Consider the following 21184-nt stretch of genomic DNA (forward strand, 5'->3'; position numbering starts at 1 on the left):
GATTTTAATCTCATATTTAAATCCGATTTCGGTTTTGTATTTATACCACAGCGGGTTTCGCCCCCTAATCCTGATAATGCAGCTACACCGCAGCATTCCACATGTGTGATTTGTCATTCATGTTGTCCGACATATTTAAAATATTTCACGGAATATTATAACAATAAATCAACAGCCCAACACGAAATCATTTGCTGATTCTTTATTTTATTTTACAATGCAGATAATCAATCAATGACGAGTGCAAATATTTTACAGGTCCTTCATTAACAGTTAGACATCACGCAGGATATAGAATCAACTTGCAGAATATATCAAACAGAATATATTAATGTACTTGATTAATAAACAAAAAGCTTCATTCAGTTTCATTCAGTTCATTTTGAGGTATGCAGACTGCGTGGACACCAACCTTCACTTCTTAACATCAGCTCTAAGAGTAAAACCCACGCAAAGTTTAGGGAGGGATTTGGCCATTTCTAGTCACACGGACATCCCTTCCAGTGAGTCCTGGTTTAATGAAACCAGCAGCCTCAGGCTGTCCCTGCACTCCTGGGCCGGATCGTGGTTGCAGCTCCCTTGACTTAACAGGGGCAGGAAGTGCTCCTTCGCTTCCAGACACTCCACCGCGGGGCGCTCGGGTGACGGGGTGCCCGGATGTTCACGCTCCAGAAGCTCGCCGGCTATCCTGAGCGCGCACCGGGCGGTCAGGGACGGCGGGTATTTGTTGAAAGCATAGTCCGCCAGACTCAACTCGCACACCTTGCGCGCCATGCTACCGCACCGCTCCGGTCTCCTTGCGTCTGGATGTGTGCTCGCAGACCCGCTGCTGCACGGGGTCTCGTCCTTAAACGGCGCTGCGTCGGCGCTGTTGGCGTAATAGTCCAGGAAAAAGGCCAGCGTGGGCGCGGAGAGCCGGAAGTTCAGGCGGAGGAGCACCAGACACTCCAGGTTGCAGAGCTGCTCCTTGGTGAACGCGTCACAGCACAGGTCCAGGAGGTGTCCGATCCGGGGCGAGCATACCTCCACCTTCGTGACCAGGGACAGAAGAAGAGAGAGAGAGAGAGAGAGAGAGAGAGAGAGAGAGAGAGAGAGAGATTCGCAATGGATGAATGGATGAGATCCAGACCGTCAATCTGGTCACCGGGGCTCCACACGCACCTGTTTGCTGGCCAGGAGGAGCGCGGTGACGCCCAGCAGCTGGAAGCAGTCCGCAGCCACCGGCGTGGCCGCCATGAACCTGTCCACGATGTTCACCGCCAGGCAGCAGCACTCGAAGGACAGGCGGAAGTGTTTGTGGACGGGGATGAGCCAGCTGACGAGCTTACAGCGGGCCTCCGCGGTCAGCTGCGAGTACAGAGCGCACATGAGCATCACATATAAGGATTTTTGTAAATGATACATGTAAGCAATGTATTGTTTCCTTGAGCTAATTTTATGAAAATTGTTTTGATACATTCTCACCTTAAATATATAAATGTTTGAATAAATAACACCTGTCTCGTTCATCTTTCACCTGACACAACATGAGGTGCCTCGGTACCTGGGGCTGGTGTGCCAAGCTTTTGCAGGAATAAAACAGCGCCTCGTTGTCTCTCTGGATCTGGAAACCGACGTCGCCGTACTGGAGGTACCAGTTGGACACCCGTCCCGAGGGACGCTCGTCCGAACGCAGCGGGGACACGTCTACCCGAGCCGGGAGGCCAATCGGGCTGGATCCCAATTCTTCCTCGAAACCGGAATCGCTCAGCTTGGACACGAGGGTCTGCTTTCTGTGCCGCCGCACGGTCGCGTGCGCTTCTGTTGGAGGGGACGGGCCGTCGGCCCGTCTCCGTTTATAAACGGCATCGGAACCACGCTGTCCCTGCGCAGAGGACACCATGTCTCCGGTAGGTAGCTGTGTATAACTGAGAGCAGCTCCGACCGGCGCCTCCGGGACTTTGGCCCTGGCGGGATGGTGGAGGGAGTTCCATCTGGTCGCATTAGTTTTCCCGGGGTCTTCCGCGCGCTCGCGTAGCGCACCTTTTCCCCCGTCGCCTGGGCAACCGGGGCTAAACAATCACTTGCCCCATGTAGGAATTAATTACCCTAAACCTTGAACCATATGTTAGTTAATTGCTTTCTACGGGCGCGTGGGGGGCTCGGTGGTGGTTAGCACTGTCGTCTCACAGCAAGAAGGTCCTGGGTTCGATTCGACCCAGTGGCCTTTGAGGGTTCCTCCCACAGTCCAGACATGCTCTGGGGATCAGCTTAATTGGGGACACGATGGTTGTGTGGCTCTGCGATTGACTGGCTCCTATTGACTCTACTGACCTTTTTTTTTTTTTATAGAGCAGCTTAGAGCCCCTGTTGTACTTCTTACCCCGAGAAAACATGAGAAACATTTGTTAAGATGTTTTTATCTGATACTTGTTTTTTGTATAGGTGGTGAATGTGTTTTTGATAGTCTGTTTAGAAAGTCTACACATACATCTGAAAAAGTATGAAGACATCGTGTAAAAATTGTTTCTGTGTTAACCTCCTAATGGACTTAACAAACGGCTGAAAATAGAAAAAAGATTGACTTTCATTGGGCTTATAGATGAATACATATAAACAACATGTAAACCGTTATGTTTTGCCATGACAAATGTGTATTACAATATGCGTCATTGTTTATCCATAGCAATAACATAACACTTTTCCATAATTTTTACTTGACTTTGTTTCAAACGATCACCCAGATGCGGATACAAAATGTTGAATAATTCAACTTGACTGACTTTGCGGGGGGCGGAACATGTACGATGACGTCTACATAACACACTACACTACGTCATCTTTCAAACTCCTGTGCAGGACGGAAGATCATGCCAAGTCAGACCTGAACAAGGCTTCCAGTGTGCCCTCTGCACACGTACAAACGGTATTTCATTGACCTTAATATTCTTTTGGGAAATGTATTGCTAATATTTTACTGATGGCTACATTTAAGCAGCTGCAGCTTGAGCAGCCCGACAAAAAACCCTATGAAATAGGCAGTATCGGTAGCTGTTGCTAGCTGGGTAGCTGTCCTAGCTAATAAGCTAAATACTATTAGCTAACTGTAACGCTAGCTGTTTTAGGATATATGTCACGAGTTAGCTAACTCTACAGTTGAGGGCTAACACTAACTTTATTTTCGTTGACGTCGGGTTAGTTCCACGCGCGAGAAAGTTATACGCCGTTTACTCGCGGAAGAGGAAACATTGAGTTTAGAGACAAATCTGACTGCCGAAGCTAACGTTAGCTAGGTAACGTTAGCTTACGCAAGCGCCGTGCAATAACAAGCTGCCGAAGGAAGCTAGCGTCCAGTTAGCCAGGTAGCTCGAGTCGCAGGGTTACGTTACATATAATTATATATATATTATAATATATTAGGGGTCGGATTGGTGATATGAGAAGCACCGACCGTCAATGTTCTAACGCTGCCTATGAAATGTCTGTATTTAGACGTTGTTTCTATAGAACTCACGCTAAACGAAATTGGCTTTCGCTTACACCGAATGGAAACTTAACACAGGATCGATAGAATCAGAGGGTAATGTAGAAGCTGAACAGATACAACTGACGTTAACTTAATTAATCACACAAACGAACAGACATTCACTTGGAGGGTAGAGGCATTTTTATCGGAAGTGATTTACTGAAGCAGATATAAAATAACTACATAATCCGCATTAGGTAAAACATATAACGTTTTTAAACAAGAAAGGCAGTGTCCAAACACACTTTAATTAATGCAGTTCTTAACTTAAGGTTTTATCTGGTCATGAATGAAATGTTAGTGAGTTTGGAACTATTAATGGAAAGAAAAAGCAAAGCTCCAGCAGACGTTTCAGATATTTTCTTTGACCCCCTCTGGTATCTGGTGCCGAATTCACGGGAGGCACAGTGATCGTTTCCGGGTTACAGTTTGTTTAAGGTTAACCTGAGTGCGCAGAAAACAAATGGAACTAAAATGGAACAACGCTTCAAAGAAAGGGGCAGATGATTCTGTTACCACATAGTTTGTGTGAGCCTGTTTTCATTTTTCATTTCAATATTTCTTCCTGCAGTTTTTGCAAAAGTGAACCATGGAGAACTCTGGCAGGCCTTACCGGGGGAGGCAAGGTGGCAGGGAGAGGGGAACAGGGACGGAGAGGGCCGAAGGCTGGAGGGACCAGGGCCGAGGACAGGGCTACAGATCAGAAGGAGGCCAGCCGGGCAAGAACCAGGGGGGCCCCTACCGGGCCAGTCCCAAGAAAGGGGGGCTGAGTTACTCGCCCGGTGGATTCCGAGGTGGTCACAGCCCCTCGCAGAATGATGACCCCCGGTGGTTCCCGGGTACTGAGAACATTGGTGGGGGTCGAGAAGAGGGTTGGAGAGAGCGCTCCCAGCAGCCCTGGAGGAGGAGCGCACCGGGAGAAGGTCCAATGGAGGACAGGGAGCAGGGGGGGACAGAGGATACTGATGGCAATGCTCATAAATCAGGTGAGGATTGGGGGAAGTGAGGGGGAACTCTTTTTAAGGATTATACCAAATAACAAATGCAAAGTCTGAATGTAAAAACTGGCGGGTTACTTACTCCACCAAAGTCTATTCCACACATATTTACACCTTCCTCCTTCAAAAGGGAGAAGATGGAGAAACAGAAACAAGAATCGCGGTTATGCTGAGGAGAACAGGGGCCCGATCATTGAAGAGTCTACACTGTCAGCCAAAGAGCTTCAAAGCCTTCGTAAAGCAGAGCGGCAGCTTAACAGAGAGGAGATCTACCCACTGAAGAAGGTGTGTGTGACGAGTCCCCAACTATTTAAATAATAAAACCAGAAAGTATGCATATTTATGAAACTTGACGAATCACTGCAGCAATCGACTTTGGCATTCTTTAACTGTTTGCTCATGTGTTTACAGCTCAATTGAATAAGATAAAGCAATCTTTAGATGAACCGATTATGATGATAGGTAGTTGCAGCCTTAATTCGCTCTTACTGACAGAACCTTCTTCCATTGATAATCAGCTTTCTCAGTGCTATGATATTTTATGTTTTCAGTTAAAAAGATATAGCATAACTGCTTAATTACTGAATTTGTGTCTGCACCTGCCTGTTTCTTGGTCCAGAGGTCCCACAGCAACCCCGGAGCCCTTTACACCTGCTCCCTCTGCGACGTCCTGCTGGAGTCTGTGTCGGACGCTTACAGGCACACCCGAGACAAACGGCACAAGAAGAGGGCCAGGGTGAGAACCGTGTCATAACCCCCGTTTGGAAGACGCCGCCATCGCGTAATTGCAGTCTACTGTCTAACCACCAGTGTCCTGAACCCACGTCTGCTTGTTTGCGTTCGTAGGAGATGCAAGAGCAGGCGATGCTGACGGAGATCCTGCCTCCCGGACCGGAGCAGATCGCCGCAGTGAGCGCCGCGCTAGAGGGCGTCGTCCGGGAACACGGGATGAGCGACCAGGATGTAGAGATGAGAAAATCCGTCGTCAGCATGTTGCAAGACCTCCTCCTGTCCGTCCTGCCTGGTAAGCCACTCCCCCTCGCCACCAGGGCCAAAATATGTGCTTGGTGCTGAGATAGATGTCCGATTGATCCAGATGTTGCATCAGTTGACTATCATGTGTTCTTCTGTGAATAAGAATGCTCCATCTTTTGTTTGTAGAGATCAGGCTCAGGCTTTATGGATCGTCTTGCACTAAGTTTGGATTTAAGGATTCTGATGTCAACATTGACATTCAGTATCCATCTCACGTGAGTGATCTTTTTATTGGTTTTCTCACAAACCTCTCTGGGGGGGAAACTGAACAGCTTTTATTTACATGAACATTCAATCTGAGGTTCAGGATAAACCACATTGATGTTTGATATTTAGTTAAAACACTGATGTAATGGCATTCTCTAACATTATATGTATCCTAGTTTCTAACCTTATGACCCTTTGATAAGACTCAACACATTCGCGTCTTTTGATATTGTCTCTGTGTTTCATAACGACTTTGACGTGTTCTTTGTCGTGTTCTCACAGATGCACCAGCCGGACGTGTTGTTGTTGGTGAAGGAGTGTCTCTCAGTCAGCAGTGAGTCACCTCGTAGTCATTCATGTGTCCTCGTCGAAAACAATTCTCAAACAGAATAGTCGAGTCATGTGTCATGGAACTTTCAATCTTAACACGTGATTTTCCCCGCAGCTATTTTTGTGGAAATGGAGGCTGATTTTCATGCTAGGGTGCCTGTGGTCATCTGCAAAGAGAAACAGAGGTGGGTGTTATAACAGGCGATATCTGTTAATAAAACCGTGATTGGTAGCAACTCCACGTTGATCATTAATCGAGAGCAGCTAATGAAGACCGTCCCTTTTCTCCACAGTGGGCTGCTGTGCAAAGTGAGCGCCGGGAATGACAACGCCTTCCAAACCACCTCCTACCTCTCTGCTTTGTCCCGCCGGGAGCCTCTCCTCCTCCCGCTGGTTTTGGGTCTGAGACACTGGGCCCGGGTAGGTTTCCAGTTGAGACACTTTGCATTAAACAATTAGCCAGGCACTCGCAGTATCTTTAATTATTTTATTTGTTTTGGTAAAGCCTCGTTCTTGTTTCCGCTTTAGATCAGCGAGATCGATCGCGCAGAGGAAGGCGGACTGCCTCCATATGTCTTCGCCCTCATGGTTATCTTCTTCTTACAGCAGCGCAAAGAGTCTCTCTTGCCTGCCTACCTGAAACCAGAGGTGTGCCAAACATGAAATATGCAACGCTCATTACAGCTATGATCTGAGAACGGCACTGACCCAATCCTCCATCTTTCTAGATCAAGGTGTTTTCACTCGGCAGGCTGTCTGACTTCAATCTCACGCATGCAGAGGATGGACACGTCCACTGGGCCTACACTCCTTCCTCCAAAGAACCACAGCCAGAGGGCTCCTGTATAAAGGGAAAGGTAGTCATGAACACCCTAATGTCACTTCCGTATCTGTTTGTTCTCTTTCAAGATTTGATGCTTTAACAGTAAGTCTGAGCTTGCTGCGACAGGAAGCCTTCAGTCAGAATAGATCACATAGTCATCATAGTGAACAGGCTTTTGTCAGTCCATCTTGTTGTCCAGCACCATAATTACATTGCGAGACCACAACACGCAGAAAGTTTATTCAGAGAAAATAAATATTAATTAGGTAAGAAATCATAAAAATAAATATCAGTCTGTATGATATGGGAAACTGTTTACAGGTGAGTTCAGGGATAGAGAATTTCTTTTTAATCCAATTTCCTACCAGCAGCTGAAAGTTTGTGCCGTCTGTTTCTCCTCTGCAGGTCCCACTAGTCTTCCAGAGCCCGCCCCCTCCCGTGGAAGTCGGGCTCGTCTGGGTGGAAATGCTGCGGTTCTACTCGCTGGAGTTCAACTTGGCTGACAACGTCATCAGCGTACGGACCAGTGCCGTCCTCTCACGGGAGATGAAGGACTGGCCCAAGAAACGCATCGCTGTGGAGGGTCAGCAGCTCTCAATTTCTGCTCTGAATTTGAAGGTTTATGCTCTTCGTGTCCTGGAAAGACACCCGTAGTGGGGAAACTCTAAGGCCAGTTGATGACCGCTTGAATACAAACCATTTCTCGATGCATCCTCCTTGTTTTATCTGGAGCATAAGGTTCTTATGCAGTATCAATTTATACAAGCAGGCCAGTCTGACGAATCTGAGCTCCCTTTTTTTATTTTGAAAATGCCATCAAAAGTCAGACTTCAGCACTAGGGGTGGGGGAAAAAATTGATTTTTCAATTTCTCTTGATTCTCTCCAGAACAATTCGGAATCGATTCAGAATATTTATAAACAAAGTTGAAGCGGCACCAAAATGGCTGCAACGGAGAGCCCTAGACGTATACGACCTGCACCGGCTTCTTTAAAAGATGCCGTATGGCAGCATTTTGGATTTTATGAGATTTACACCATTTGTAAAGTCTGTAGAAGTAATACTTCGGAAATACGACAAATCTGCAGAGCCACATTTCCCGACACCACTCAGAGTTGGGAGGAAAAAAGGCACCCGTTCCTGATGGCAGCCAAGTGACGATTGAACAGGCACTGGTACAACTGCCACACAACTCAGAGAGGGCAAAACGGATTACTAAATCCATTGCCAGATTTATTGCAGTGGATTTAAGGCCATATTCAGTTGTGGAGAACGTAAGTTTTCGGGGAATGGTGAATACACTGGAGCCGAAGTACAAAATACCTTCTCGGCGATGCTTCAACGACACAGCTGTACCAACACTGTACAATGTGTTGAAATGCAAACACCATAAAGTAGCGTATTGTTGTGTAGCATAACTTATTTTCTGTCTCAGGGATATGCTGCTTATTACACCCATGATAAAAGGGGCATTTTGTGTTTGAAGTCGTCTTCTTATCATTGACAAAGAGCAGCTTAGCTTAAATTTATGTTTAATATTTTTTTTACATAGGCCAATTTGTGGCCACCATATTGTGTTGAAATGTAAGCTGCATTGGTTCTTGCATTGTTGATAGAAAATCATATTTGTGACAAAGATTTTTTTTTCTCTTATAAAAAAACTCACTCAGATATGAGAAAATTTAGAAAATCAAGATGCATCGATAATCGTTTTATCCGTTTAGCATCGATAATCGGTTTAGAATCGAATTGTTGACCAAGGAATTGAATCGCGGACCTCGGAATCGGAATCAAATCGAATTGTGAGGTGCCAAGAGATTCCCACCCCTATTCAGCACTCTATCCTTCTGCGCTTCACCACGTCTTTTAAAGAGGTCACTTCCTGAATTATCATACTGCAATGTAGTTAGTATAGTAACCGTTTGAATGAATTCTTGACCTTACTTGCCCTCGATATGTCTTCCTTTTTAATTTATGCATTCATCCACATTTATGTTGAAGGCATGTAGAAGATTTATTCCCCATTATTTAACTCAAAGTAATGTCTCTCTTTCAGACCCCTTTGCTGTGAAGAGAAATGTGGCCCGCTCCCTAAATAGCCAGCAGATGTACGAGTACATCCTCCACTGTCTCAAAACCACCTACAAGTACTTTGCACTGCCGCTCAACACGCCGGCCGGCGATAAGAAGAACAAAGACAAGAAGAAGGCGGCGCAGCAGCATGAAGCGGTTCCACAGGCGGGCGCCGAGGGGCCCAACGAAGAGGTCGCAGCTGCTTTAGGTCGACTCGACGTCCGGCCGCAGCCCGCGGGGCGACTTGGCGCGGCCGAGAACGGCCCCGAAGACTCCGATTGCATCATCGAGGAAGAAGAGGAAGTTGAAGAGCACAGCGACTCGGATGAGGAGCGCGAGAAGGAAAAAGCGGATCCGGGGAAAAGCAGCCTCTCCGAGGACGAGGACGTGGACGCTCAGAACAACAGGCAACACTTGGACAGCGTCACCACGGAGGACGAGGACATTTTCCTGCTGGATGAGATCTCCGGAGAGGAGCTCCTGTCTGACGAGGAGGGTCCCGATTTGGACACGCCCGGTTCGATGGATGATGATGATGATGACGACGAAGGGGGGGAACTGGCGTCAGCAGGTTTCTCGTCTCCACATTTGGAGGAATCCGTCAATGAGAAGAGCCCAGAAAATGCAAGCCAACAACCGAAGAGACGCTCTTATGAGTTCACGAGGCAAGCATTCACCAGGGGCAAGGTATGTGTGGCCTCGTGTTAAAGTATTGTTTGTTTTTATTTTATTTATTTTTTTATCAATGTGGGACTCCTGGATTTTAAATTGCATCGCCAGTGTTTTGAGCCCCTTTCCCTCTCTCCTAGTCACACATGGTTGTGTGCAGCTTGTGCAAGCGAGATGGCCATCTGAAGAAAGACTGTCCGGAAGATTTCAAGAAGGTGCAACTGGATCCTCTGCCCCCGATGACGCCAGAGTTCCTTTGTGTGCTCGACAAAGTCTGTGAGCAGTGTTACAGTGAGTATTATGTAGTGCAGTGTTTTCCCTTGGTGAAGGAACCTGTTGCATGCAAATTACATAGATTTACCTTTTTAGAACAAATCTTTTGTTGTTCCTGCACGAGTTCCAGTGTGTACTTAAAGGTCTTGAGATGATGACCTGAACTTTTGCCGTTTTTCAGCCAACTTTGTATTGTATGGCGATCTTGTTTTTTTAAAATAATCGTATCCATGGCTGGTAAGAACATGCAGTCTACAGCAGAGAGGAAGATGAGAAATACTCTCCCTGAAACCTGTTGTTTATGCGTACCAGTGGCACCTCCTCAGTCAGGTTCACGTTGACCACTGGTGTAATTAGCTTACACTTTTTATGGATGGTTTAAATAAGCTGTGTGACTCCTTTTCAGCTGACTTCGCCCCAGATGAACTTGAAATGGGTGTAAGGGAGCACATCCTTCAAGACCTGAAGGACTTCGTCAGGCGACAGTTTGCTGGTGATTTAGTTTTTCAAACATAAACTAGTTTGAGTGACACTCCATTTTATTGACTTGCCTGCAAATCCGTGTAGATGTTTGAACATTGCCGTATTAATAAACCTTATTTCTGTTTTTCTTTGATTTGAAAAGGAGCTCAGCTGCGACTGTTTGGATCATCCAAAAATGGCTTTGGCTTCAGACAGAGTGACCTAGACATCTGTATGGTGCTGGAGGGGCAGGAGACTATTGAGGTAGGTCATTGCTTCACAGCTGCTCCAAATCATTGAGGATTAAATAAAGGGAGGAGGCATCTGCAGTTGCAGCTTGTCTGTGCGATATGTTGTTAATCTCATTAATGCAACTCCGTTGTGAATTTGTTTGATCACTTCCTCAGGATGTTGATTGCATCAGTATCATTGAAAGCTTGGCAAGAATGCTGAGAAAACACCCAGGTTAGTAAGAAATGAGTTCATTCAACCCTCTCACACCTTTGCTTGAGATGAGGAAATCCTCTCCACATAAACCTTCTCTTGCTGATTGTACGAAAGTGGCTCACAGGAGGTTGATTGTGAATAATTGTTTCTTGGCTTTTAGCTATTCAATTTGTTTCTGATTGTAAAGTACACCATAATTTCTTGTAAAGTACACCTGTTAAACACAAAATGTTTCCACATCTTCACCAGACCTGAAGAACATCCTGCCCATCACTACAGCTAAAGTACCTATTGTGAAGTTCTACCACGTTCGCACGGGTCTGGAGGGAGACATCAGCCTCTACAACACTTTGGTAGGACTCTTCCTGTCTTTCTCGGCTATGTTTAGTTTTCTTGCTACGGACTAACCAATCGGCGACTCCCTGCTCTTTAGGCCCTGCACAACACACATCTGCTCGCTTCGTATGCCGCCATCGATCGGAGAGTGAAGATCCTCTGTTACGTCATGAAGGTTTTCGCCAAGGTGAGCGGCCTTTAGACGCTTTGACGTTTGATGTTATTATTATTATTATTCTGTATTGCCAACATGTTTCTCTATGTCCTGATACAGATGTGTGACATTGGGGATGCTTCCCGTGGCAGCCTCTCGTCCTACGCCTACACCCTCATGGTGCTGTTCTTCCTCCAGCAGAGAGACCCTCCAGTTATCCCCGTACTGCAAGAGGTACGAACGTGTTTGTTGAAATGTTAAAGTGTACGAATACTAAAAAGGTAGCTGTAGCTATTTGTTTGCCTAGTTGATGTGCAAAGGTTGAAAATATGGAATATGAAAATGTATTTTTTCAAAGATGGACATTGGGAGGCCACCACACTCTGGGCGTTATTGGGTAATCCTCCTGTAATTAATGGGTGTAATCCTGTAATTTGGCCACACTTAATCAACCAAAGAGCTTCTGTTTGCAATTATCAAGATATCACATCAGCTCCGCTATTATTCCATTATGCATGTTGGTTTTGCTTTGTCAAAAAAAGCTTTTACTCAAAGGATTTTCCTGATTTTTGATATTCAAAATCGGCAGCAGATTGTTTTTTTTGTGGGTGATTAATTGTCCTATTGCTAAAAACCTGTAGTGTTATTCCAGATTTATGATGGAAAGAAGAAGCCGGAGGTGCTGGTTGATGGCTGGAACGTGTACTTCTTTGATGATTTAAAAGCACTTGTGAGTAATTCATACTTTTTATATATATATATATATATATATTATACTTCCACACACACACACATAATAGTTCTGACAGACATTATCGATGCCACATGTCACTCTCTGTGTTCCATATCTTCTGCAGCCCAGTCGCTGGCCTCAGCACGGGAAGAACTCAGAGAGCGTGGGCGAGCTGTGGCTCGGCCTGCTCCGCTTTTACACCGAGGACTTTGACTTCAGAGAGCACGTCATCTGTCTCCGTCAGCACGGCCGCCTCACCACCTTCAACAAGCAGTGGACGTCCAAATACATCGTTATTGAAGGTGAGCTCGTGGGACAACCTCGGGGGTCCAGGCGGGGTCCAAGTTATAATTTGAGAAAGCTTTCTTTCTTGCTGCTGTCCTTCATTCCAATAATTATATTGTTGTTAATGATTAGTGAGATTGTTTACTGAATATATTTTCCCCTTTTCTCTGTCCGTATTCCAGATCCGTTCGACCTGAATCATAATCTGGGTGCTGGTCTGTCCAGGAAAAGTAAGATTTGTCTGTTTGCGTCTTTTGTTGTTTAATTTTTGTCTTTTTGCCTTTTCCAATGCATGTTCTTGTTTCACAACAGTGACCAACTTCATCATGAAGGCTTTCATCAACGGCAGAACCGTGTTTGGCACACCGGTGAAAGCCTTTCCTCCAGTGTACCCTTCACGGATGGTGAGAGAAGTGGCATTAAAACCAATAACCTGAATCAGCTCTCCAAGTCTCTTAACGTCTTTATTCGCCATCACAACTGTCTTTCCTCCACTTAAACCCTAGATTGGAGCTATTAATTGGACCTTTATGGTTTTAAACAGAAAAGTAAATTAGCACTTTTTCTCTACAATCAAAGAACTAGCCATCTGTACCACAAAAGCGCTCAAGCCTTTAGTTTATCCCACAATTTTTTACATTATATTTTAAATCTGCGACTTGAATGATCTCAGCATTGAAGTTGTGATTCGTCTTCGTGCCCCAGGAGTACTTCTTTGATCCTGCAGTCCTCACCGAGGGAGAAGTGGCTCCCAACGACCGCTGCTGCCGCATCTGTGGCAAGATCGGCCACTTCATGAAGGACTGCCCCATGCGTAAGAAGTAGGTACAATCCCAGTGGGTGTGCTCTTATTGTTAGCGGGTGTGGAGCCACGCGTCTGTATCATGCTGCGGATGTCTGTTGACTCAGGTCCAGGCACAGGAGGGACTCTGAGAAAAGGCCGGAGCACCTGCGAGAGGCAGCGGAGGACGGCAGGGACCAGGGCAGACACAAGCCCGAGCACTGGAGGAAAAGGGACGCGGAGGTGCGCTGCTGCTACGTGTGTGGATCCAGTTCCCACATCAAGAGGGACTGTCCGGTGTACCGAAGTCAACCAGGTGCGCCGCCTTTCATTCTGTTCTTCACGTGAAGCCTCTCTAAAGAGAGATTTACTTCTATTCCCCAGTAGAACTGATAGTTTTGCAAAAAAGCTTTCCATTGCTGTCTTTTTCACACAAAGTAAAAGACGCTTGCTGCTCATAAAGTTTAGAAGGAGCAAACTGATTTCCCCCCCCCCCCTTTTTAACTGGTTATTTTACAGGTAACATGAGGATGGAAGGCTTTGCTTCCACCTCGTCAGCTCACATGAGGAATTTCAGAGAAAAAGAGCGACCGGTAAGTTTTTTTTTTTTTTTTTTTTTTTTTTTTTTTTTAAATTTATCTCAAATCCTATTTTCCAAGTGTTTTTTTTTTTTTTTTTTTATTGGTTTGCCTACACCTGTTCCTTTTTTCTCAGGTTTCACCTACACGAGAAGAGAAGAACCGAAAGCAACAAAATGTGACATTAGGTCCCCAAGGAGGTACGTCAATTTACATTTGAAGTTCTTGAAGTGTATTCATTTATTATTGCTTGATTATTTCAAATAACTTCCTGGAAAAATAGGAGGCGATTTTAAAATGTGAGGCCACATAGTTTGAACCCAAGTTTCCTATTTGTGCCTCGTCATAGGGATACTAAACAGATCCCATTGTAGGGATGGTGAGGTGAGAGCGAGAAATGTTTCCTGTTGTTATAGCTGTCTCTCTGGAGTCCGGGTGCATGGTCGCTCGTGTTTGTGTAGCTGTTTGCTCCTGTTTTTGATATTTTCTATATAATCCAGGAAAGATCTATTCAGTGAGTGATTGTACTTGTAACCTGATATGGTTTCGTACAAATAAAGTAGGAAATTAATGAAGTGCAAGTGTTAGGCATTCAGAGCTTTTTGTTGTTTTGTCATTTATCCATATTTCTTTAACGTCGAGTTCAAAATGTGGTGTTGGAATGAATTTTTGACAATGACATTCTGGTTTTGTTTCAGGAAATCTAGCCTGCCGAAACGTGGGTCGGTCTGGTCACAGGAAGAGTCCAGTGGAATGAGCATCGGCAGCCGAGGCTACGCAAACATGTGGTTCTACTCTTGTCCAGGCAGACAGCGTCCCAAAATCCAGAAACCATTAAGTCTGAATGGGACTGTTGGGCCAACGGGAGCCTGTTTAAAGCCAAAGCCAGGACGCCTTGACTTGAAGCCAAATAGGGCCTTTTTATGTGTGTGTGTGTGTGTGAGAATGTGTGTTTGCCCCCTTTTTAAAGCTCTCCTCACAAGGGCTTTTTACAATTTTCATTTTAACAAGAGAAGGCATTTTTATGCACATCATGTCTTTTGTTTACCTACACTGCCATTCAAGGTCTCTTTTATTCATTTAAAACAATGGCATTGCAGATTCAGTGTCAAATCTCTATTTAAAAATGCTAGTAATGAGAAGTTTCTCATGTGACGAACGCTTTATAACTCCAGTCTTTTGCAGACCAGTGTTTGCTACTTTTTAATTGATTCAAGATGAAAGCCGTCTGAAATTAAACCAAGAAGTCTGTTATCGTTTCACACTTTTATGGATCAATTTTCCCGTTATCGGATGTTGTTCAAAAATGTTTGAGTGGCAGTGTACGTGATGGCCAGGAACTTTTTTTTTTCCTTCTCTTATGTATTTTTTTAAAATTCTTTTTTATTTGTCCTCTACAAAGATGTCCGTTTGTCTTCAGCCTCAAAAGCAGCTCGACCCACAGTCCGTCACTGTGTTTGAGAAACAGGCCTGTAGATATATATTTTTTTTTTTTCCAGGATTGAGGTTTTCTGTTTTTGAGAAAGCTTATCCTTCCCCACTTACTAAACAACAAGCCCCTCGGCGGCCTGTTGGTTACCAGGACAGTGAGCCCGTAATTCCCTGCATCCGTCCCCACGCACGTTAGGAAGTGCTGGGACAACATCTAGTCAAAAGCTGCGCAAGAGTTTCATGCTTACTCCGACACAAACAATTAATGTACCAGTGTACTCCGCTGCAACACTGTGCTCACCGTCTCCCAAACTAGAGGTTATCTCAGTTCGTTCGGTGAAGAGGTATTTGTATTTATTTGCCACAAAGAAAGCTTAATTCTGTTGTCATGGCGCCACAGACTTTGTAGCTGCACTGTGCGAGGGGACACGCCCTTTGATTACGTCGCTGCTAGTTAACGTTGTCCTAATATGGCTTTTTTGTTTTTTCAAAGAATTGTGTTGACGGTATTGTAATCAAATTTGTCATGTAAAAACTTTATTTCGTCAGACTCAAATGGGAGGTGCAGTTTGTTATAGAGGACCACCGCCTCCACATGCCTCCCACACCCTAATCCGGCCAGGCAAGTTTGGCTTGCAATCCATTTTGTGTCTCAAATAATTAAACAGAAATCAAACCCAAAGTGCATTAAATTCTCATGTTTTTCTTCAGAGCAGTGTTTATTGATGTCAAACAGTGGAGTGGTATATTCCTGTTAAATAAATGCAATGATGAAACTGGAACACGCGGATCAAACGTCAGTGGTTGCAGTATTCAAAGCCTAACTACTAATATTATAGAATTTATAAGAAGCTGTTTTTTTTTTGTGTATATTTGTTCCATATAGTAAAGTGTGGTCACCTTGTGTTTTGATGCCATCTCTAAAAACCTTTATGCCACAAACACTAGCACAATTAAGTGAACGTTGAGAATTAATCTTTCAAATTTAGACTTGTTTTTCACTGCAAGTAGTTGATTAAGCGGGCGAAATAAAAGATTCTCACTAGTATTTTTTTGGAAGCATAAACGGCCAAGTTCTAGAGCAGGTTACACAACAATGTATGTTCGTGTTTTTATCCAGCAGCCCATTAGCTGACGGGCCCGTACGTCACGAAAACAACCAATCAATGAGCGGGGTTGTTATCGGGGGCGGAAGCTGATTACTTGACGCGCGTGCGCAGTTCAATGTTGTGATTATAAGCGCAGCGATGTCTGCCTCCATGGTGCGGGCGACCGTCCGAGCGGTCAGCAAAAGAAAGATATTATCTACGAGAGCCGCACTGACTCTGGTAAGTCATAAACTTTACTTGTATAACGTCACTTACGTCACCGTGTTTCGGTCTGTTCATACATACTATTAATAGTGTGTCGTTTATCCCCAACGGTGCGTTTAAGTTAAGCTATACGTTAGCTAAGTAGGCTAACTGCCAAGTACACGAAGTACAGTCCTGATTATTTTACGTTTACGGAGCTTTTCTCTAACGCCATTTTGATCGTGGTGAGGAGGTTACATCTGCGTGGGGGGCAACGTAACAATAACCCCCCCGTGCTGAGCTAACCGATGCTAACGGGACTCCTCCGCCAGGCGCGTTTGTTTTGTAACGCGCGATCCGCTCTTCTGTTCCGTAACAGCGACAAACGGCGAGCAGCGCAACGTGAGCCTCCTTTAACCTTCTGTTCTCCAAACATCGTCACGTTCGCTCCCTTTCCCCCCAGCCAGCCTGGCGTTTACGCCCCGTGTCCCTCAAAGTACGTGACAAACTGCTGGCGTGGAGGTGTCACTTCAGATATCGCCGTTAGTGACATGTTGACATGTGTGGATCACCTCTTCATACTGTTGCTATACGTATTTATTAGTACGTGTTTGCTAAAGATGCATCGGCTAGTTTCACACTAAGAAATTGGGGTTCCTTGTATAACACGAGGACGCTTTTTTTATTCTAAATCAAAAACACAAAGTCATAACGTTCGTGAGGTGAATTTGTCTCTGTGAGGCCTTTTGGTCTCCAGATGTATTTGTTGCATCCCACCCAGACATACAGTCGGTGAGAGGAAAACACGAGGAACAGTAATCGGTGCATTCATGTAAATGCAGTGAGTGACACTCCTCACTAGTAGGATGGGCGGGATTAAAAGAAACCCGTTGAACATTGTGTAAAGATAGTGGGAGCCCTTGGTGGTCCGGGCTGATAAAGCAGTGTGCTGAAGGTGGCTTTCATGTTAAGCAGCGCGAGGTCTGAACGCTGATGCAGCGGCTGTCCCCCCAAAAATAACAATCCAGAGGAATACACACGGACCTACATGTTTTCTTCACCATGAGACTTGTTTGACGGTAAAGTCATGAGACGTCTTCAGTCGATGACACTTTCAGAATCCTCTTGTCCTGCAGCGTTTGGCATCAGCAGCTCCACACGTACAGACGAACATGCTGGCTTTAAGGGATTAGCACCGAGGCTCATCTCCGTGGGCTCAACGTGAGAACGCCGCGATCCGTCCTGCCTCGTTTACTTTGTGTCCATCCAGATGTTACGCATGCAAATGAACGCTTGCGCAAGCTGTAATATTTTTTCGGACTTCATTTGATAATTGCAGGCTAAATATGTAGTAGGCAAGTTTTGTTGTTGTCTTTTTAATGCGTTCATTATTACATGCATGTTGTTCTTTAGGATGCAGGGACAAAAACTCTGAGCTCATGAAACATATTTTTTTGGTTTTGCCGTCGTTCTCATCTTTGACGCTTGAAGGGAATTTCCTCAAATGTGGCACAAGCGTCCATTTGGACTGGAAGTTGACTTGAATGGTCGGCGACAGCGGCAAGGAGGGTAGTTATAAATAGTCTGGATCTGGTCACAACTGTCACCCAGTCACTTGCCTTCTTCGCCTCCATTACATTCCTCCCCCTCATTTGTATTTTGTTGTAGTCCGTTCTGGCACGGTTTCTTTTTTTTCTCTCATTAGTTGAACGTGTTTAAGGGTAAACGCTGCATCTATTCTGCAGCAGGAGTCACGGTTTCCTTATTCTAAGCCAGAGAAACCTGTAGTAGGTTTCTCTGTTCTCAGGCTTTTCTGCAACAACCTTCCTTGTCAATCCTGTGGGCTTCGTTAACCTTCTGTCTTTTTCTCCAGACTCCAGCAGCTGTGAACAAGATCAGGTTTTTGCTGCAGAACAAGCCAGAATATGTGAGTAACCAGCCAGAGCCACACACACAGTGCATGTGCTCATCTCCCCATTTCTGTGACTTGACCTGTGCAGCGCTACGTGTCCTCCACTTCCTTACTGTGACTTGGGATACATAAACCTAATGACACCTTCTCTGTGGCAGCCACTGAGCGTGGCACTCTAAACCAGTGACACCAAACAGCAGAGATAGAGATGGTGAATGACACCAAACGGTAACATCCTTGCGGCTCTTCTGTAGATCGGTTTGAAGGTCGGGGTGAGAACTCGCGGCTGTAACGGAATGACCTACACCCTGGACTACACCAAGGAGAAAGGGAAGTCTGACGAGGAGGTGCTGCAGGACGGTGAGTCTCGCTTTCGTTGGCACAGAGATGTCGTGGGCGTGTGCGGAACACGGGAACGGGCGGAGTAGTGATGCCTCTGCTTCCGCTCTCCTCGCAGGCGTGAGGGTGTTCATAGAGAAGAAGGCCCAGCTGACCCTGCTGGGCACTGAGATGGACTTTGTGGAGTCAAAGCTGGCCAGCGAATTCATCTTCAACAATCCCAACATCAAGGGCACCTGCGGCTGCGGGGAGAGCTTCAACATCTGAGCATCTCCCCCCCGACCCGCTGCACCGTGCCATCGTTCCGAACCCCGTCTCGTCCATGAAGAGCGAGAGACTGAATAGTAAAGAGGGGGTCGGGCTCCTGAGGCGCGGCGGCGTTTCCTACCAATGCTCTTACTGCAAACCACTTGCACACACACACACACACAGCTCATGTATGCATACACATGCCTCGAGGAAGGTTTGGAATTGGTTCTGTGTCGTCGAACCTCTCAGCCAGGTGGTTTTAGGTTCAGTTACCTCTGATGATGACAACAATATACGCACAAATTATTTTCAGAAAGTCAAATTTTAGTTGGTAAAGCTTGAATCCATCGGCCCACAGCCAACCTCAGCTGTTTGATAGCACACTGTAAGACAGTGTGCTATCATGACGCCAGCAGTGTGCAACAGTGGAAGAGTTTGTGTCTTGAAACTGCTTTTTTCATTTGTAAACTGTATATTTATCTCAGAGTGTAAATATAAAGAATGTATACCTCCATTGAACCGCGCAAGCGCACAAAAATAACATCCCTCACATAAGACAACACGAGGATTGTTATATTTTCTTTTTTTCTTTTAGTTTGATCAAAGCCAGGATGTTGTTCTCAATCTGCAATATGTCACATATGTACATATGAAATAATAAATGGCTAAATCCAGTAAAACATTGTGGCCGCTGTTTGTAATGATCAGTAGTTTGATGGTAAGATTTGTGCCCCGACGATCGCTACATCACAACTGAAATGAAAAAACTGGTGTGAGAATCTTCATCCCAGTTGTTATGGTGACGGCTGAGTTGTCGGAACCAGATGGATTCTGGCTCACTGGTCAGCTTGTAACCCAGAAACATATTTGCTTCTTTTTCCTTTTTTGGCTCAGGCAGAAGCAGAATGAGGTACGGCCATATTGAAAGATTACGTTCAGTCGTCACTGCAACAGGTTTTACTTACTACTGGTGGATCAGGCACTTTGGATTTTTTTTTGTTTCTTTTTAAGGTGAAAAGGTCATGGACAGTCTAAGCAAGGATGGAGATTCAGACAGCGGAGAGTGTTATGGGTTAAAGGTCATTATTTACCATAACATTTTTAATCAGCTGTGTGTGTGTGTGTGTGTGTGTGTGTGTGTGTGTGTGTGTGAGGTTGTGCAGATTTAAAATAGTGGTGGAAGTTACGACCTAATTTTAAACTAGTTGTTAAAAGGAACTTTTGGGCTCGCAGAACAACTTATTGAGTAACATCGTTTTAGCAAACAAGAAAACCTACTCCTAAGCTCCTAAATAGTCGTTTGCAGTTTTCTATAGTTTCCCCTTTAAGTTTAAATTGTTGCAATCTGCGATATTGCCTCTAAATACCGCCAAATCCTGCACACTGGCCCTTTGAAAGCCAACCTTGTTGCCTGATGAATGGTGGTCCAATAAGCTCAGTTTTTCGGTCACCACCAACCAAGGAGAACAGTACTATGCAAGTCCACCATTTCCCTTCCTGGCAGGTTTGGATGAAGGAGTCTGAAGATGACAAATGACTTGTGATGTTGAACTCAAAAAGTTACAATGCTAAAAATCCTAGTTGAGTCGAACTGCAGAGATAATTTACCTTTTGATCCACGTCAAAAGGCTTTGTTTTAGTGTCGTTGGATGAAGTTTGGGTAAAGTATCTGCTCGGCTCACGTGGAAGCTTTAGCCATTTCTCCGGCCACAATAAAGCCATGTTTCCCTGAAGCATCATTTCGGCCCGGTGCTTTTATATTACTACAATTTCCTTCTGCCCCTTTAATTCTTAGACAAAACCCAATCTTGTATTCGCCTTCACTTCTTTTAGGAATTTTTCTTCCCGCATTTTTCTGTCGCTAGACATTTAGAAAATATTTGTCATTTCTTTTCCAACTGTGGCTTTTGGAAAACCCCTGTAGTTGAAGGCTAATATGGAAACACTGCCACTTAGCGGTGGTGCATTGTCAGAGATTGAGTTTACAACGACTTGGCTGATTCGGGGCGCGGGCCTGAGTTTGACACATGTCCCATAGATTTTAGATTTTATTTTGACAGTTTGGATATGAGGTACAGTGTATTTACCAATTTATATTTTAATTTCTTGCAGCAAAGTCACTGAAGAAGGATGTGTTTTGGCAGAATCTTAAATGAATGTGTTAGATTTACATATAACTCCGTCTCTGCTACTTAGCTCAGATTTCAGATTTATTAAAGACTTTGGACAAGTGGGAAACGCCACCCATGGACCACAGACACATCAGCACCACC

At 45.0% G+C, this 21184-nt stretch overlaps 3 protein-coding genes across 3 annotated transcripts; 2 read left to right on the forward strand and 1 right to left on the reverse strand.

The window, feature by feature from the left end:
• Window positions 1-187: 187 nt before the first annotated feature.
• ccno (cyclin O) lies at window positions 188-2174 on the reverse strand. The gene is made up of 3 exons (XM_040195337.2): window positions 1544-2174; window positions 1162-1347; window positions 188-1029 (listed from the first exon to the last, which is right to left on the reverse strand). The coding sequence occupies exons 1-3, from the start codon at window positions 1880-1882 to the stop codon at window positions 484-486; spliced, it is 1071 nt and encodes a 356-aa protein (XP_040051271.2). The 5' UTR covers window positions 1883-2174; the 3' UTR covers window positions 188-483.
• A 599-nt stretch (window positions 2175-2773) lies between these two features.
• Window positions 2774-15801, forward strand: tut7 (terminal uridylyl transferase 7). The gene is made up of 29 exons (XM_040195336.2): window positions 2774-2905; window positions 4077-4491; window positions 4634-4788; window positions 5123-5239; window positions 5350-5527; window positions 5665-5753; window positions 6028-6079; window positions 6191-6260; window positions 6369-6495; window positions 6604-6723; window positions 6804-6932; window positions 7304-7481; window positions 8954-9657; window positions 9780-9930; window positions 10319-10405; window positions 10538-10638; window positions 10782-10839; window positions 11071-11174; window positions 11255-11344; window positions 11432-11545; window positions 11964-12041; window positions 12169-12346; window positions 12512-12559; window positions 12642-12733; window positions 13035-13150; window positions 13239-13426; window positions 13630-13703; window positions 13825-13888; window positions 14387-15801. The coding sequence occupies exons 2-29, from the start codon at window positions 4095-4097 to the stop codon at window positions 14443-14445; spliced, it is 3918 nt and encodes a 1305-aa protein (XP_040051270.2). The 5' UTR covers window positions 2774-2905; window positions 4077-4094; the 3' UTR covers window positions 14446-15801.
• Window positions 15802-16269: 468 nt separating this feature from the next.
• isca1 (iron-sulfur cluster assembly 1) lies at window positions 16270-19591 on the forward strand. The gene is made up of 4 exons (XM_040195338.2): window positions 16270-16447; window positions 18285-18338; window positions 18578-18683; window positions 18781-19591. Exons 1-4 carry the CDS (start codon window positions 16367-16369, stop codon window positions 18927-18929), a joined length of 390 nt encoding a protein of 129 aa, XP_040051272.1. The 5' UTR covers window positions 16270-16366; the 3' UTR covers window positions 18930-19591.
• The last annotated feature ends 1593 nt before the right edge of the window (window positions 19592-21184 follow it).

This window comes from Gasterosteus aculeatus, chromosome 13, assembly GCF_964276395.1.
Source record: "Gasterosteus aculeatus chromosome 13, fGasAcu3.hap1.1, whole genome shotgun sequence".
NCBI lineage: Eukaryota > Metazoa > Chordata > Actinopteri > Perciformes > Gasterosteidae > Gasterosteus > Gasterosteus aculeatus.

Coding starts and splice junctions, on each gene's coding strand:
- tut7 (XM_040195336.2), top strand. CDS start 4,095: ATGGAGAACTCTGGCAGGCCTTACCGGGGGAGGCAAGGTGGCAGGGAG. Junction 10,840..11,070: donor AATGCTGAGAAAACACCCAG/GTTAGTAAGAAA, acceptor CATCTTCACCAG/ACCTGAAGAACATCCTGCCC. Junction 11,546..11,963: donor TTATCCCCGTACTGCAAGAG/GTACGAACGTGT, acceptor GTGTTATTCCAG/ATTTATGATGGAAAGAAGAA.
- ccno (XM_040195337.2), bottom strand. CDS start 1,882: ATGGTGTCCTCTGCGCAGGGACAGCGTGGTTCCGATGCCGTTTATAAA. Junction 1,348..1,543: donor GCTTGGCACACCAGCCCCAG/GTACCGAGGCAC, acceptor CTGTACTCGCAG/CTGACCGCGGAGGCCCGCTG. Junction 1,030..1,161: donor TCCTCCTGGCCAGCAAACAG/GTGCGTGTGGAG, acceptor CTGGTCACGAAG/GTGGAGGTATGCTCGCCCCG.
- isca1 (XM_040195338.2), top strand. CDS start 16,367: ATGTCTGCCTCCATGGTGCGGGCGACCGTCCGAGCGGTCAGCAAAAGA. Junction 18,339..18,577: donor TGCAGAACAAGCCAGAATAT/GTGAGTAACCAG, acceptor GCTCTTCTGTAG/ATCGGTTTGAAGGTCGGGGT. Junction 18,684..18,780: donor CGAGGAGGTGCTGCAGGACG/GTGAGTCTCGCT, acceptor CTCTCCTCGCAG/GCGTGAGGGTGTTCATAGAG.